Below are 18,551 nucleotides of genomic sequence, written 5' to 3'. Positions count from 1 at the left end.
CAATACACAGTATCAATATTCGGATGTGACATGCAAGCACCAACTAGCTTGATTGTTAAACTAGATGTTGATATGCATTACCTAGTTTGAATTGTCAATTCAATTCTGGCCAGGCTTCCTCCCAACTAGATTAAATCCTTCAAACAAATGGTGAGAGAGATGGGTCACTTACATGCGCTAATAGGCTATATTGCAGCTTATGCATGGGGTGTCATTATTTCTTTTCAAAGTTTTGAAACCCAAATAACACAGAGCACTCGTCTTACCAACAATTTGAAAATATTATAGATGTTGAAGGTTATGTTGGAAACAAGCTGTGATAAAGAGTGCTTGTGATCCGAGGGAAACTCCAAAGGACACCTTTCCTTGCGCTTAAACCGCAAAGAGAGCAAGGAACAAATTTATAATTATTTGTAAATATTACTAGCAGCCTTCATGATTCCCACTTATACTAATACAAGATAATAGTCCACATAAGATGATTCATACAAGGTAAAAGTACTCTAAGAGGATGATGGATAATCTTCTACAAGCTAACAGGAAAGCTATTGTGACATAAATAATGAGTACTCCCAACGGTCAAGACATACTTGCGAATTAATTTAGGCAAAAATTTTCCTCTCCGCAGCTGTCAGCTGAAACATTATGTCCAATATAATTGTTTGGAATCATCATTTGTGACCACTCCAACATGAATGTTACCGATACGATACGATACCTCCGGCACAAATGATATAATGACTGCTGCCATATTAAAACTCAGGGCAATGGATTCTTAGTATAGCTAAAGAGGAACTTGATTAAAACGGTGCACTGCAATTTGCTTGAGCAACTCACTTCAGCCAAATATGACTCCACTAAGGGTGCATTTGGTTAGCCATTAAAAAAATATATATTTTTATATTTTTAATTTTTAAAAAATAAAAATTAAAAAGTAATATTTGGTAGCATCATGAAAGCAAAAAATAAAAATAAAAAAAATTAAAATAATTATTTTATATGTAAAAAAATTATTTTTTACTTTTTAAAATTTATTTTTTTACTTTTTTTTTGCTTCCGCACATTTAAAAAGCCAAATCAAAAAGTAAAGAATCCGAACATTTCTTTCTTGTCGAGCTCTTCACCCCCCACCTCCTTCTCCCTCCTTTTTTGAATCTTTCTCCCTCATCGAACTCTTCACCTACCATCTCCAAATATTATTTTTGCTTTATAGCAACGAAATTACCAAACATATTTTTTACTTTTTTTTTGCTTTTACTCAATAGCAAAAATAAAAAAAATAAAAAATATTTTTTAAAAATCAAAAATCAAAAAGTGTAACCAAACGCACCCTAAGTATATATATGGCTGATTGCTGCATTCGCTTTCATGAACCAACTAAAATAGATATTCATGTCTCATTTTGTCTAACCAAGTTGAAATATTCCTCTTTCCTAAAAACAATATATCTCACTATTGCCAAGATGACGGGAAGAGATACATTCGAATCATTCTAGCGCATTCCTATCAAGCATCAAATACTAGACGGCAATATCAATCTTGCTAATAAATTTATCGAAGTTTCTTAGGGTAACTTCTGCATTGGCCATGTTAATTTCATCGAACTAACTACTTTAGGGTGATATAGAATCTAGAGCATTGCCAAGAAACACGGTCGGCAAAGACATTGCAATACCTTTCTAGATGTCTGATTTTGATTAAATTAGAGGCAATGTTCCCTAAGACGCACTTGCTGACATGGATAATGTTATAATAATATTATGTTCACATGTAAAATGTCTCATATCTAGGTTTATAAATTGACTTTTCATAGTTGATGTTGTGACAATCTTGTACGGCCTATATATCTTTTTTTATAAAAAATTTTAGTAGTGGAGGAATATGATGAAGGTTGCCCTGAGGTCTCCCCTGCGTGTCTCTCGAAACTGGACATTTGAGTCATGAGGATAAAAAGATGAAGTGAGAGTTGCGGAAAGGAAAATTCACCAAACAAGCAAGTTGAAAGACACTTGCCTTGGGGTCAAACAAAGAAGGCCCAACCCCGGGCTTCAAAACCCATGTACTTCCAAAAAGGAGCTTGAAGGGAAGTTATTAAGTTCTTGTGGGGTTAACACCAAGTCGGCCATGACTAAAATAAGAGATTGATGTGCCCATGAGTGAGAGAGAGTGTTCTCTCGGCTTTTACCTAGAGCTTGATGGCATCCTATCCTTTGCCATTAGTTTAATTATAAGTGGGGAACATGAGATTAGAGGAGAAAAAGGACGATGCAAGGGCTGAAGCATGTAGAAATAAGCATTGTAGGAGGCTTCTTTTTCGTCAGTTCCAAGGAGATTCAAAGGTGGTTTGGATGGTGGCATCCAAAAGAACCTTTTGAGGACATTGTCAAAAATAATTTGGTGGACATAAAATCAGATAGATGCTCAGGTTGACGTGGGTAATTTCCATATCATTCTATCGACATGATTGATGCCACTCGCATTATTTTTAGAAAGAAGCTTCATCCTATTAAATTAATTTTCATGTATAGATCGATATAGCCAATTGTTGAGAAACATACAATGGAAAAAAATAATAAACTTTAGTTGCCTGCTCGAGTTGACTCGAGGAAGTCTTCAGGCAACTGAAACATGTTCATCAATTCATGTGAACACTTGGACCTCCTAATTAACTTGGTTCACATCATCGATCTAAAATCCAATACTCAAAGTGGCTTTGGGAAAAGGTTAATATCACATTACAAACAAAAGAAAGGAGTTCCTCATGCTTTGAACATATTACCTTGCTTTGTATAAATAAAATGCATATAAAAAAATTAGCTAGCTTTATTTTTTTTTTATTTTTGGTATCAATTAGCTAGCTTTAGTTAATGAGACAAAAATATCAATTTGTAACTCTGCATCTTCGTATTTTAAAAAAAAAATGATGTAACATAATAATGAATGATGACACAATAACTTGTATTATAAGCATTTGGCGAAAATTCGGTAGACTTTTAAGAAATACATAATTATTAGAGAGGGAATATTCACATTATGATAGTCTCTATGTATGCCAAAGGCTTTCTCTCACTTTATTCCCCCGATGGGTACATTAATATATGCATGTCTAGTTTAGAAGTTATCCCACACTGCAATAAGGCTAACTGGCTGGACCGTAAGCTACACGACGGTCACTCTATGGGCAGATTGGTTCCCATATCTCATGTCATTTGCACCATCAAGCATGTTCCACGCTTAAATTATGTATTGAAGTGAACCTCGCATGTTTTGGTCATGGATTAAAAAGCGAATATGCTGTCATTGGGGGAAAATGGCATCAACAAAAGCACATTCCATCTTTTTCTTTTTAATTTTCCATTCGCCAAAAAGATGGGTATCCATGCTATGCCATTCCTTGATGCAGCAGAAGAGAGAAAATCTCCAAGCAAAGCTTCCTTTTTTTTTTCTTATTGCAGTGTCTACTCGTACTTGCTTCTTAAACACCAAAGCAAACACACTTTTTTTTTTTGGAAAAAACCAAAGCAAGCACACTTAGCAGCATGTCATAGCACTGCTTTAGCTGATTCCCTTGTTGTTATTGGTCTATTATTTTATCACATTGTTCTTTCTTACTTTGGATGCTGTAGAAAAGAACACCTTTCCTCAGCAAAAGTGAAGAACAAACACCTTCGCTCTAGAAGAAGCAAATGAGGCTTGTGATACAAAGCGGGTATACTTGGGAACAACTTTTGAGGAGACATAAAGCGTTTTAAGTTAATGTTATATAGCATTACGAGGATAAAAGCATGTGAAAGAGGAAGTGTTCCGTCCAATTCCAGGACGGTGGGTCATCATAGAGAAGAGGGTTCTTCTTTGAGTGAGTCCTTTTAAGGATGCTAGCTCTCAAAAGCGGACCTGAAGTCTTCTAAATTATAATAGCAGAAAATTTGATGGAAAGGAGAGGAGAAAGGGCAAAGGCTGGGAGAGGCCGAGGAGCTAGGTGTGCTTAACTTTTGGAGATGGCTGAGAAACTCAAAAATCTTATTCAAAAACTTCACCTAATGTGATAGTTTCATATTGTGTGCTCGTGATAGCAGCTTGTGTAGTGATGATGAGTGATTAAATGTTTTTGAGTGGAATATTAGCAACACCACATAAAGCACAGCTCCTTATCCTGACCTTCTCAAAGCTTGCCTGTTAAATTATTGAACTGAATGACATATTATACATGGATATTGTCTTCTTTTGATTTTTTTTTTTTATTGGATATATTTTTCATTATAAGAAGGTATAGATACAACTTTTCTATCTTGTGGGGCATAATAAAGATATCCTTTCTATTGTCTCAAGCTGACTTTTGATACGTATTGTAGAAATTACTTGAGATTCCAATCATAGCAATACGCCGAAACACTTTTCTTATACGTTTGATTAAAAAAATCATTGTTTTTATGCTTAGAATATTTTGGTCCTTTCTGCTTTTAATTGCCAAAACAAAAATATCTGATTCTTGTAAGTAGGGGCAAAATATGATTACAATTGCATGAAGTTTAAGCTTAACTTTTGATACATTTTTGCAAAAACTAATCAGACTCCCATATCTTAGCATCTTTTACTATAAATTTATGAAAATGATTTTTTTTTTTTTTAAACTTTTAGAAGCCTAGTTTGCTCCTAATACTCCAAAGGTGCTTGACCAACCAAGTGAGGTCTTTGATGCAAACAAAGAAAAATACATCATGCTACAGGATGGACAAAATTCTTTCAATTATTCTTCATTGGAATTTATATACATCGATAGGTTGTTAGTCCCAATCATGTCAATAATAGACAGGAAATTAATCCATCCCTATCATGGTGCACCTTGTGGAATAAGCAAGCGACCTCAGGGTTTTCCACGCCATTACCTATCATTATGCCCATAGTTTAATCTACTTAAGTGTACTTCAACAGTTAATAGTAATGCAACAAATCAATGGCATAATAACCTTTCTTTTGATTCTTCTCTAATGGGACAAAGGCTTAGTTGGGTATGGTGGGAAAGGATGGGAAAGAGAATGAAATGCCGTGCCATATAAAAAAAACATTTAAACCAAGAGTACGGATCCATCTTACCCCAAACATTGGTTGCCAAAAAAAAATTAGAAAAAAAAAAAACCCAGACATTCTAGAAAGGGCGTACCCCACCCTTTTCCCTCTCTCACTCTCTCTTTTCTCCACTGTTTGTACTTACCAGAGGGAACCGGTGGTTTAAAAGACAAACAAAGTCGGACCAAAGAACCAGGAACTTGCAACATGTCCCAGAAGGAAAGGGACACGCTTAACCTTCTTTTTTTTCTTTAAAACCAAGGCAATCCTGTCTCCCATCAGCCTCGACTTAAGAGCAATTAAAGGACGATAATTTATTCCACTCCATCTGATGTTTGATCCGATCCGGTAGGTTTTACTGGATTATAATGAGTTCGAATGGGGTATAGATCATAATAATGATATTTGATATCGAATCATCCTGTAACAGGATAAAGATGATTGTATCCGCTAAAATGACAAAACAAACGATTACTCGTACTCAAAAAAATGGCAGCTGAATCGAAGTTTGATGTGATAGAAATAATTTTTTTCGTCCAACGTGATAAACCACATGACAATATACACGTTGGTTCATCTTGGACTTGAGAGTGGGGGACAACTGTTAGGATAAATCGATCGACCCCCGATTTTTGTCACCAGGACTCCGATTGTGCATCGGCTGAATGTGCAGTCCCGACTTTTCATCAATCAACTGAGCAAACCTCACCGATCTATGATCGGCAGATCGACTAATGTTCAACTACTACCGATCAACAACAGATAATCGGAACCGTCAGTATAACAGAACTACTAGCCGACGGACGCTAATAAATCCTACCGACATATGGTCGATAATCTGTTCAACTTACCATAACCGTTGCGAACAGTTATCGACTACGTGTCACGGTCATTAAGAAAAATTAATGGCCCACTAACTCTACATTTATGGTCCGATGATTTAGCGTCATAAAAAATGAGATCCCGTGCTCGACGGTTACATCAGATTCATCTATAAAAAGGGAGTAAGGGAACAGTACTGGCAAGCCACTTCGAGGCCAAAACTCTGTTACTCTCAAATCTACTGTTCACCAATTTCCTCTCTGACTTAAGCATCGGAAGATTCCTGTCAGACACAACTTCAGTCTATGAGGACGCTATTTTGCAGGTGCTCATCATCGGCGACAAACGACAGAAAGTTGACAGCAATAGATCATAATAAAATTATTCTGAATCTAATCTAGATATATGTTATTCTTCATAATTTTTTTTAAAAAAATCCCTTTATCTAACCTGATCCATCTAACCTGCATCATCTAGCCTACTCACTCCATCCTATCACGAGTATTTACCCCCTTCAAAGCAAGTATGAAATGGATACGATAATAATCTATCTAATTCATATCTAACTTGTTGCCATCCCTAATAATCACCCGGAGTAAAGAGATCATAATTTTTATCGGACGAAATTACCATGAGTGAGGTGGGTAGAAGTGTCAAAATGAAGCACACTTGACGATGGTTATTTCCGTCAAACAAAAAAGGTGCCCGTGTTTTCATGGGGCGATGGCAACCCATTGGCCTGCTTTCCTTTTTGGGATCGCGGGTGAATTTGAGCGTTTGTTCTTTAGCTGAAGCGTCTTTGACCCAATCTCTATTTGGATGATATTGTTGTTTATTTCTTCCCCTTCCTTTTTTATCTTTTTGACCTCCAAACGCTTATAGAAATATGGTATGGATTTATTGGATTTATACCTGTACATCTCTTGCAAATTCTACTGGTTAGACTAGCATTGAGTCCCACTTTGGACCTTGGCATGGATGAGGACTATAGAATCCAAATCGGACAAGAATAATCGAGCTTGAGGTAGTAGTTTGACCAAAATGTGCTCAAATTCAAACCTATATGATGTTTTTTTGGTTTTTTTAGGGGTTGGATTCAAACATATATGTTTTAGTAACCGATTGGAAGACTTTGGAGCATTGGGATCAAAAGACGTTTAGAGTCAAAGGACGTACCCACCAAGAAAAGCCAGAAGATGTTGGAGGCCGCGTATTCCAGCTTAATAGCAGTAATCAACACTCTTTAGAACATATGACATCTAAGATTGTTGAATGTGCAAATGAGAAGTAATGCCATAATTCTAACCAAAATTTACTTTAAATTGGTTCTAGATTGAGGCTGATTTAGCCTACAAAGAGTCTTGTTCCAAAACGATGTTCATACATGAGATGTACTAAATTTTGGGTAGTTGTATATAGAGTTATTATGCCATCATGGATGAGTTAGGATTCCTAATGGGAAAGTATTTAGAACTTGGAAACTTCTAGATGTTGTGTGCTTAATATAAAGCGTAACAATGCAAATAGATTCATACATACCATTCATCACTTTCAAGGTTTGTCAATTATATAACAAAACTACGGCTAGAATTTTCCCTTGTTCTTGAAAGAACTGTTCGGCTTTCTTTGTCAGTTTCAGTTATTCACCCAGCATCATCCATCCAAGTGGATATGGATCACCAATGGGGGGAATGAACAAGAAGACATGCTCTGCAAGTCGGTCTCATTAGTTGTTCTCTTCCCCGTGATAGCTCGCAGTGGTTGAAAAAAAAATCCAACTAAGAACCAAACAAAACATAAACGCATTCGTAGGATTTATATCTCTCTTGTAGAAAGAAAATGACTTAAAAAAATTTCTGGTTATGTGCCAAGTGTAAGATAAATATAAGATGTACCATTGACATACCTGTAGCTAGGTTTTAGTGGTCAACTCATAGATATTTCAAATAACGTTATAGCTACAAACTAAATCAAGTAGATCCAAATAAAACAACCATGATAATGAGGTTCCTTCTCACACCGCCACAGGGTTTTTCTAGCTTTGATTGCCGAACAAACAAGTTTGGAATACATACATACGTCTCTTCCTCCCTCTCTCTACACACATACATAGATATAGATAGATAGCATTTCAGAAGAAAAGGAAGTCAGGGTTTTAGTTCTTTATTTTTGAGATAGCCCTTCCATAAACTGTGTTCATGAATAACCTCTGAATTTTAATGTAGATATGCTCAAGTGAAATCTTAAGAAACCCAGCATGCCAAGTTTTGGTCGAATATATCTTGACTGTTTCAGTTTTCGGTTTAATTTTCATGGAAGAAGTAACGGCACCTGCAAGGATGAGGGTTTCAAATTAGGTGGGCTTCACCAATTAGTGCAGCAGAAGTAATTGGCAATGGACGGAACTTAATGATGTCAAAGATGTTTTGGTACTTGTATTTCGCCAAATCCAGATAAGATCTGGTCAATAGAGTCATGTTATACTGAACCCCCCGACCAACTTGTTGCAACTCGGGTTTTGGAGATGTCCCATTAAGTGACAACTAACTAAATATGAAAGAAAATTTTGTTGAGATTATTAAATGGAACTAGGTCGATCACATTGGATGTTTGGAATAGTGGTCTTCACACAATAGTTAGGGCTCTATGTAAGTAAATTTGACAAAAATAAGCTCTTTTGTATGTCCAAAGTATATCAAGGGTATGATTGGAAAGAGGGAAGAATAGAAGAAAAAGAAACCAGAAAAACCTAAAAGTAACATAGCCTCGGCTTTCAAAGAAGCCACATTAAAAATGTGCAGATGAGACCCATAGGTGTTCTTGTGTTAGCTGCTGTCTTTACTTGCTACCACACAAAAGCCAAACATGGATCTTCTAGTCTCTAATTCTCTATTTTCCTTTCTATAGATACAATGGCATTCATACTGCTTTAACAAAAGGAAGCGTTCTTTCATGGAGCATGTTGTTGCACCACTAGGCAGGGTTATCATGAGCTTAATTACTAGTTTAATTATATGATTGTACCATGAACAAAAGGTGACTCCATTGTCCCTCTCCTTCCCTCCATCTCTCTTCAGCTTGCGTCAATGGAGAAGAAAAGGGAAAACAATCATCCTTCTCACTCTCCACTACATTCTTTTTATCCACAATAACAATCCATCTTCCTCTCGATTATACGTCCTAGTCAGAGCTGCAACAGTGATGTGAGGGTTCTTTTCCGGCCCTTAATGTAGTATCGTTTGTTCGCTTGAGGAGCCACCATGTGTCACCAAGGGAAGGTTAAGTGGCCAGGTGCATGAAAGGAGTCTTGTGAGAGTGACTTCCAACAAAGTGGTTCATTGGCGTGGGATGATTTGTTAGGACCTAATAGATCTCTTTCACACGGCTTTGGTTCTTCTTAGTTAATTTTTAGTCTTTGAGAGTGCCAAAGGCCAAGAAACGCTTGGAGAAAAGAACATGGATGATCTCTTTGTAATCTCTTCTTCGTAGCCACCATCACCGCCATTCTTGGTCGTCGGTCGACTCTTTTCGCATATTCCTCTTTTTCACGTTAACAAGAAGGTATGGTTTGTATTCACATGATTCAACGATGATGAAGATGACTAGAATGATGATCCAGGTAGTAAATGTAGCTTTAGTGGAGGTGAAAAGCTAAGGATGGCGATGTATTTGATAGAATTTCAAAAAGGATTTTAGTAGAAATGAGGATTGAAAGCTTAAAAGATTTTTCTTAGATTATCTAGATATAGTGCATTTGTCGTGATCTAGGTATACTTTTCTAATCTTACTTTCTTTGGAATCTTCTAATTTTGTGCAAATTCATTCATGGATGACTAGGGTTTAAATCTTAATAACTATAATTTTAATGCAAAATTCCCATTGTGTGTGGCTTTTACCTCACGCTGTAACAGAAGGCCATAACATATCATGCAATAATACCTACCACTAAAGTTAATAATGGACTGAGTCTCAAACCTCAACTATATTCATTTTAGTCTGGCTTTAGGTTGAGCTTACGTAAAATTTGACATTTTCGTATCCAAATCTGACTTACGATCAACTCTACGGACACCATGTGTCAATTTTCTCCTCTGTAATATCCATGTGCCCACTCAATTCCTTGTGTTAGTTGGTTACTAATTAACCAATACTTTGTTTCACACCTTTTATGCCCATGCTCTCTCAGATTGAGGAATGGTGACTTTAAAACAGTTTGAGGGTTGATGAAGAGTTAGAATTAGTGACGCCAACTGTGGCTTATCCATGGCAAAGGAAATGGACCACTTTATCTTCGGATCGCGTCCACCGGCAGTCTAGCACCACTGTCAAAGGAGATCAACTACAAGTGTCATCGGAAGGATTTTCTTCCTATACCATAGGTGGCACGTCTAACACTTGGTGGACGGAGGCAATTGTTGACATTGAAGTCACTTTCTGATCTGTTTCCCTTCCATAACACGTGTCGATAAAAAAAAAAGCCTTCAAATTTCGCTAAAGTAGGTAGAAAGCTGAGCTAAAGAAAGGCACTCTTGGTCCATGTTTCCAAAGTGCCAATAGCGCATGAGGGTGCCAAAGTGAAGGCCAATGATAGAGATCATGTTAAGCGAACAATCAATGAGAGACAGCACAAAAGGGTAGCGGTGAGCTTAAATTTGAAGTCACTCAGTGGTTGTATCTTTCATGACGTCAACCATGGGATCGAAGAAAGAGATTGGATTACTTTAAAAGTTGTGCAAAGTATGATTCAATGCTTGGCGTCGGTGGCAAAAGACACAACCCGAACCCGAGATCTGTTCATACTTCAAAACCATCGGAGCGGGTTTATAAAGATGGTATGACAAATGGACCATAGCTTGCATGGTTCCTCCACTGAAACCATATTTGATGGTCTCTTTTGTATTACAACTGGGAAAAATAGGGGGATAAAGGACTATATAGAATTCATAGCTTCCAAGTTACAGATGAAAACTGCTGCACCGTAAGTTCTGGAGTTGAGAGTTGGCAGCTCAATATGACACAAGTTTATGAAGTTTCTACGTTCATGTTTGGGCCTGGCAGGCCTATTTGTTTGGGTAAGAAAAATCAGATGAACCATTAGAAATACCTTCATGGCAGCTGTAATGTTGGATTAGCTATTTAATTAAGAAATGATTTCATCATTCTTCTTCCTAATTATGACAGCTCTTAAATGGTGGAGAACATGGAAATTGTTTGTAAAAATCTTAGTTCATTTAAAAAGGTCATTTTATAATTCTTGAGAAGGTATGATTTATGGCATGTTGGATAGGATGCTGCTGATTAAGGGGCCCTTCATTAATATTCTTATTTTACTCTTAAAAAAACAAATTGAGATTACAGTTTTCAATATTTTATGAATTCTCCGTTCAGTATGCAAGGCATCTGTTATATCCTTCTATATGTATCATTCAGCAAAGATTACATGCTATCCAAGTAGCAAGGTTTGATGATGCGAACCCTCATGCAGATGCTAGCAACTCGACACAGGATTAGTTCAGTTGTTGATGTCTGTCTCCCAAAATTTACAAAACAAATTAACAGTTGTCAATCTCTAATTAAGAGACGTGTCAAAGTCAAGTCAATGCTGGCATATACAGTGGACATATCTAAACTTCACCCTCTATAATTAATCATTAATTAGTAAGAACACAAGTAGGTTGCTGATACATGACTTGCATCCAAGTCATATTTGGAGTTAGACCCCTAAATCAAGCATGAGTTACGAATTAAGACCCACCTTCTGCTAATCCGGCATGGATCTTGCAAAGCAGTACCAAATCCAAGAAGGGACCATACCTGATCTGAACTAGCAAAATAATGGGTCAGATCAGGGTGTAAATGCCATACCCAACAAGGACTTTTTCAACTTTTTAACATCCACCATGACTATAAATCACAAAACAAAACAAAAAAAATAATAATAAAATAAAAAAAAAAAAATGCCTGAGAGATATGATAGACTTGAAATATCTTATTTCTGACCCTTCATATCAACTAAAAAGGAAGAAGGAAAGATACTATTTCATAAGTAGATCATTCCAAAAACAAGTACATTACCCAGTGCTAAAATTAGCATACTGATAATAACACAATCGATTCCAAGCAGACTCTCCAACTAGAAGCACAAGTTGTCTTCATGCAATAGATCAATCATTTTGGAGATTTACATCAAATGATTCTGAACTGTAATAAGTGGCATCAAACAGGAACAAAAACCTTGTGAACTTATTGTACAACAACTAAAACCAAAGACGGTCAGAACGAACTCAACTTTGCCAAAGGAACCATGAGATCTTTGCCAATTCAATCTCAGATGGCAGATAAAGGGGCATGCACATCAGCCTAGTTACGAATCATTGCTCTGGATAATCAATTGAATGGTGCAAAACATAAGCGGCAATGGATGCCAACATATTTATAGCATAAAAGGTTCTGTAGATATAGTTGGAAGCTCTTCCATTAATATACAACAAGATACATTTAACAGGTGGTCTGAGAGCTTCGCATGATGTGGTTGATGAATAAAGCAGCAGGGAAACCTGTTATCAACTGCCTTGGAACTTGATATTCCAAAATAAAAGCTACAGGTTATGCATGCACTAAGATGAGTGCCTATCAGGACCTCACTTCATACTCCCCAGCTTGAGTGAGGGCTCGGAAACCTTTGTATGGACGGCTTGGCGTATTTTTGATGTCTAATTTATCTATTTGCAAGCCCGAGAGTGCAACCCCCATGATTTTGAATCCAACTTTGAAAACAGGAAATACATGCAACCGATCTAGCCCTGCCTCGAGAACTAGATTACCTGAGAGAGATGGGGATTTATCTTTTGGAATTCGTCCAATTGACCAATTGCAGGTCTGCAAAAAGGAAGAAACATACAATAAGAGTCAAATCTACATGCTGCAGGTGTAGCATGTGAATCTATGTGGTGATACAACGAACATTTACAAAGGTGCATAAAGTCCAAGGTCTAACATATACATATAAATCTAATGTTGTAATACATTGTCATTCTTTCCTCCTCTTTTTTTTTTTTTGCTTAAAATCTTTTTCACCCTATATTCAATAAAAACTCAATGCATGTTAGCATCATTGAAAATGACATATAGAAAGTCTGGAAGGGCCATTTACAAACCTTATCAGCGAGGATGTCTACTGTGCCATGATTTGAGGTTAAATCTGCTGAGGCAACACATAACGGCAGTTGAAACTGTACTGTAATTGAGTCAATTGTTTTTCCAGGATCATTGCGTATTCCAACTAAAACATTAATGCGACAACTTCCAGCATCTGAAGTTAGCTGTGGCTTCACATATATTGGTGTGCTCTTCAGCTTTTTAACCCTGGTCCAAGTCAGAAACCATTGTAAGTAATGTAAACAGGAAAGGCAGATGAAAGCAAAAGGCAAAAAGTTAAAAAGGAGTCAAACGGATGATGGGTCACCGGTGTCCACAAAATGCCATATGTAATTGAGGCAAACCTGTAACTCATAAGCTTAAACTGCCCATCAGGAGGCACAAATGACAGAGTTTGATCTGATTCCCAAGGCCGAAATCGAACACAAGGATGGAACCTCACATCATTCAGGATAGTAGGATTTGCAAATGACAGAGTCAAATCAGGAAGACCGGGAAGGTGTGAGTTTACTTGAATTTCACCATAGATTTCACACTTCACCAAAACCCCTTCTCTGAAGACCAAAACAAAAAAACAAAAAAAAACTCAGTTCTAGAAAAACCAACACAACAGAATATAGAGAGATAGAAGCTTAATGATAATATCGCACAGGAATGTCAAAGATCACGGTTGACCCCAATTTCTTACAAATTGGTGTATTATAAGGCAAAGCCTGAACTATGTATGTTTGGCTCAGAAGCTGAACCATTAAAAAAGGATATAGAGAGCTTCGAGCTTTCTGATTATATACTAAAGTGATGTCAAAAGTCATAGAAACCTCAGCTCTTCTACAAAAATTGGCCCTTCATAAAACTGAAGGACTATTTGGTTCGTATGATGAACCTAAGCTCTTAAAAATGGCTTGGATGCAAAAGGCACCAGAGACCAGCTAGGTGGGCCCAAACAAGTGAGCTTAGTATTAGACACAAAAGTTTATTTATCTCAGTTTGGTTGTTCTCCAGCCTCTCTCTCTCTCTCTCTCTCTCTCTCTGTGACAATGTAGATACAACTATTGTAGATTAGGTGGGCCAAACAAAAAAAACAACAGCTAAGCCTAAGCCTGAGAAAAACCTAATTCAAGCCAAGTGAAGGAAAACTTGGGGCCAAGTTCTACTTAAATGAATATCTGGGTGAAACTCTATTCAGCGTACATTGTAAATGGCCTTGAATTTATTGCATTTCCGGACTTCTTATGCCTGAGACAGATGCAAAGCCATGCACTGCCTTAGTAATATCCTGACAACAAAACATGCATAATTGTGGAAACCACTGAGAAGGGTTAAAGCTAACAAAGAAGGCTGTTTTTTCTTTTTTTTTTTTTTTTTGAAATAAAACAACAAACAATCTAACAACACAAGAATCAACAGCTGATGATTTATAAGCAACAAAACCATGCATTCTTCATCCCCCAATAAGAGGCAGTAAAAGTGGAAACATAGGATGATGGAACAGAAGGTATAATTAATAGCAATAGTAAAGACATTCCAGTGGCAGGTAATACTCTTAATGCCCATCATAACGGACAACCTCAGAAAGCATAATGGACAGATATAACCAGCCCAGAATTACTCACGATGAGCAATATGATAAATAAGTTACTTAGATATCTTGGAAAGCAAAAAAAAAAAAAAATCCTATGGAATAAAAGAATTGTTCATAGAATAGAGCACCAAAGTTCCAAAGTCCAAGTGATAAATGGGACCAAGAATCAAGAATAAAAGGCTAAATTGTACAAGGACCTGTTTACAACTGCATCCATTTCTTCAACAAGGTTCACATAAACTTCATTGCTTGCATTCTTCATGTCAGATTTTCTCCAGGGAATAAAAGATGATGTTGCATCTGGAAGTGTATTGCTTACATTGGAACTTTTACCGTCACAACACTCAACATCTTACTAACAATATTTGGTGGAGCTATCATCTCCCTCAAGATGCTTGGTTCTGTTGTCAGAGGAAAACCATTGTCCATCATTTCATCCAAAAGCTGCAATTTACACACAACACTCTATCACTGTCCTAAATCAAAGACAGCTGGGCATTAGTAGATCAATGAAAGAAACTACAATCAGCCAATGTTCTATATTATGAGGATCAAACAGGAGTAATATAAGGCACATACAAGACAATTCTTTTTTCTGAATAAGCGACTCATTGAAAATGGTATACTTTCCCTAAGATAGCCCCTGTTTAACTACCATTTCATGGTTAGGAAGAGTGCTTAAAATCTGTAGATTGCAGTTTGGTATTCAGAGATTTTGGGGCATGTACCTCATATACAATTACAAAATTATCCTTTATCAAGTCTTCATTTAATCCTCCAAGATAATCGGTCAGAACATCTGCAACTCTACAGAGGAACTGCAAAACAGAAGGTCAAAGGTTAAGATCATTAATTGCCTGTTCTAGATAGCAGTAACGATTAATAGCATAGTTCTATGGAAAACAGAATATAACCCAGATGAACACATGAAAGTAGAAGAAATATATAATTGACATGGTTTGCACATGAGACCTAGCAACCTAGGCTCGCAGCACCAATACACATGCATCTATTATTCTGCACCTTGTGCATCATCATTGCACCGCAATGAATGTTTTGAGTCGTATCACATTGCAATATATATTGCATATAAAGACAGACTAAGGCTACAAGCATGCACAATTGCACATCTACCTTAAGTGCAGCATGCAACAAGCCACCTGGGACCTTATGGGCCTCAATCTTCTACTTATGATGGCATGGCCACCTTGAATCTTGCTTACTATCCTATACCGTCTCCATAATAATTTCCACCCTGCTATATTTCACCAGCAATCTCAGCTAAACAGCAGATGTGCCATTGACCATATTATCATTAATTTTAAACCATATATCTTATACAGTTACATAGGCCGACAGATACACTATAGGAAGGAGCGATTTGATACATATAAAAGGAAAAAGGGATAGAGATGGACTGAAATCACATGGTATGAAGTAATAAGCAAGGATTTGACATCTGAACATCACTTAGAAAGTACGGCCCTAAACTAAACAAAATGGATGAAAAGAACTAGTTTGGAATTAAGGCTTACGTGACTAGACTTGAGTATATCTCATGTAGTTCTTCAATATGCAATAACCAAGTGAGAAAACTTATATCATCTCATAATGACACTTTATTCTATATCAACACTTCCTACATGCTTCTATGCCACAAATTTCTTTGTACTCTATTTGCCTACCTTCATATCTAAATTCACTCCAACACCTAAATCCAGCCCACCTAAGTAAGCTCGTATTTCACTTATTCCTCTCCCCAAAAATAAACATCTGTCAAGCTTTCATACATGGCAAGATTCTTCCGTGTAGAATCAAGCCATGCAATTTCGCAATAGTTCCGCTCCACCATTTAACATACCATATTCTAACAAACCCTCCATTCCCCTGCAACCACCACTTCACATTTTGCCAAACGACATATCCAATGGGTAAGCAATGACTATTTCGTCGAGATTATTGAGCAATACATATAAATTTGTACATGTACGGTGTTTTGCGCAATCAAAAAAAGCAACAACATTTTGCATCACCAACTTTCACGCCATTCTCCACCAACAAGACAGACAAATGAATTTAATTCTTGCCAACACTGTGATCCATTACCAAACTGCAGTTATAATTCATTGATAAGTATTGAACTTGACAGAAAGGAGCTCACCTCGATGCCCATGAGCGGAGGCATCTCGACCTGCGCGCACGCCAGGAAGGTGATCCCCTCGCGAAAGATTTGGAAGAGGTAATGAGTCGGCGAGGCAATCACTGGCAAGATCTAGAAATCACCAGAGAAAGAATCAAGGGATAATTCATTCAAATTAGCCAAGTTGCTAAAGAAGAAAATCTTTCTGCAACCATTCGCATCTAAATCAGTATTTTATTAATAAAAAAAGGTGAGGGGAGGGGCGTTGGATTACCTTGGAGGAATCGCCGCCTTGGGAGAGGACATAGTCCCAGAACCAAGCGCAGATGGAGCGGTCCACCCTGTGCGCCGTCATCTGTTTCTCTAGCATCACCTCCCTGTTTGTTTTCGCGGCGGCATTAATCCAAACATCTAAACTACCTTAAAATTCCAAATCCAAGCGAGAAAAATAGGATATGGAGTAGTTGTGGCGGAACAAAGAGTCGGGATTGAAAGTGGGATTACCCGGAATCCGACAGTAGAAAGATGCACTGCAGCATCTTGCCCTCCCTCGATTTTCTTCGAGCGGCGACGCGATCTCTGAAGGGGAAAACAGAGAGAGTACGGAGCAGAGGAAGGGGGTCGGTTCAGATTTCTCGTGTTGGGCTGAACTTGGGCCGGATGTCTTTCGGATTCTCGATTTGATTTGAGGAGAAATTCTCAGTGCACGGGAGGCAGCGTGGAAAATTCAACGTGGAGCATTATTTTTTAATATATATTTAATATTTATAATTTTATTTTTTTTATTTAAAATTTTGAATGATAAAAATATTTTTATTTTTTAAAATATTATGATATTCTATATCCATATCATGACATCCTGCATTCAGAAAGTTATAATTTTTATTCATAGAATATCATAATATAATGCAGGATATCATAATATGCACAGAATGTCATAATTTTTTTTCAAAGAATAAGAGTATTTTTATTATTCAAAATTTTTAAATAAAAAAATAAAGCTATAGATATTAAATACATATTGGAAAGTGGTTGGACAAAAATGCCCCTTCCATATTGTGATATTTTTGGCTAAATTATAACTTCCTATGTGCACAAAGATATAATATGCCATAGGATGTCATAATATGTCATAGGATGTCATAATTTTTTTGCACGGGATGCCATAATATGACGTAGAATGTCATAATTTTTTTAAAAAATAGAAGTATTTTCATTATTTAAAATTTTTAAATAAAAAAAAATTATAAGTATTAAATACATATTGGAAAGCGGTGACTATGTGACCAATCGGATAAGGTGGTGCACTCCACATCAAATTTTTTGAACCACTCACGATGCACAAAGAATTTCCCTTGATCTGAATTACTGGATACCTAATTCAAGCCCAAACCGACTTGAAATTATTTCTACCGAGGCAAAATTCTTTGTACACCATCTACGATGTAGAAAATTTGATGTGGAGTGCACCACAGCCACTGATTGATACACGTAACATAGAGGAAACATCCGTCCTAGCCATCAACTCAGCATCTGATACCACAATTGATAATAGGAGCATGCCGTTTTCCAATGTTGTAGAAATTTAATGCAGCTGGCTTAATTTTGAAAATTTGAAACTGATAAAAATATTCTTTTCCTCCAAAATACCCTGAGGTGCTTTATTTTGCTCATACTTGGATATTTTGAATGATGTTTTTTTTCGTCTTTCTCATTTTGTTCTATTTCTATCTGAGCATTGGGCGTTCAAGATTTTTCTATAGTGAGCCTTGCGTCTTCGAA

General features: G+C 36.9%; 1 protein-coding gene across 1 annotated transcript; it reads right to left on the bottom strand.

Annotated features, from left to right (window-relative positions):
* Nucleotides 1–12,285: 12,285 nt before the first annotated feature.
* Nucleotides 12,286–17,446, bottom strand: LOC105044972 (AP-3 complex subunit mu). The gene is given in 9 exon segments (XM_010923095.3): nucleotides 12,286–12,768; nucleotides 13,047–13,254; nucleotides 13,392–13,601; nucleotides 14,827–14,965; nucleotides 14,968–15,073; nucleotides 15,358–15,447; nucleotides 16,791–16,901; nucleotides 17,044–17,146; nucleotides 17,274–17,446. Coding segments are annotated over 9 exon segments (1,248 nt in total). The 5' UTR covers nucleotides 17,309–17,446; the 3' UTR covers nucleotides 12,286–12,522.
* Between the last annotated feature and the right edge of the window lie 1,105 nt (nucleotides 17,447–18,551).

Source organism: Elaeis guineensis, chromosome 5 (genome assembly GCF_000442705.2).
Source record: "Elaeis guineensis isolate ETL-2024a chromosome 5, EG11, whole genome shotgun sequence".
In the NCBI taxonomy this organism is placed as follows: Eukaryota; Viridiplantae; Streptophyta; class Magnoliopsida; order Arecales; family Arecaceae; genus Elaeis; species Elaeis guineensis.
The sequence above is the reverse complement of the archived record's forward strand: the minus strand, read 5'-3'. Positions and strand labels throughout refer to the sequence as shown.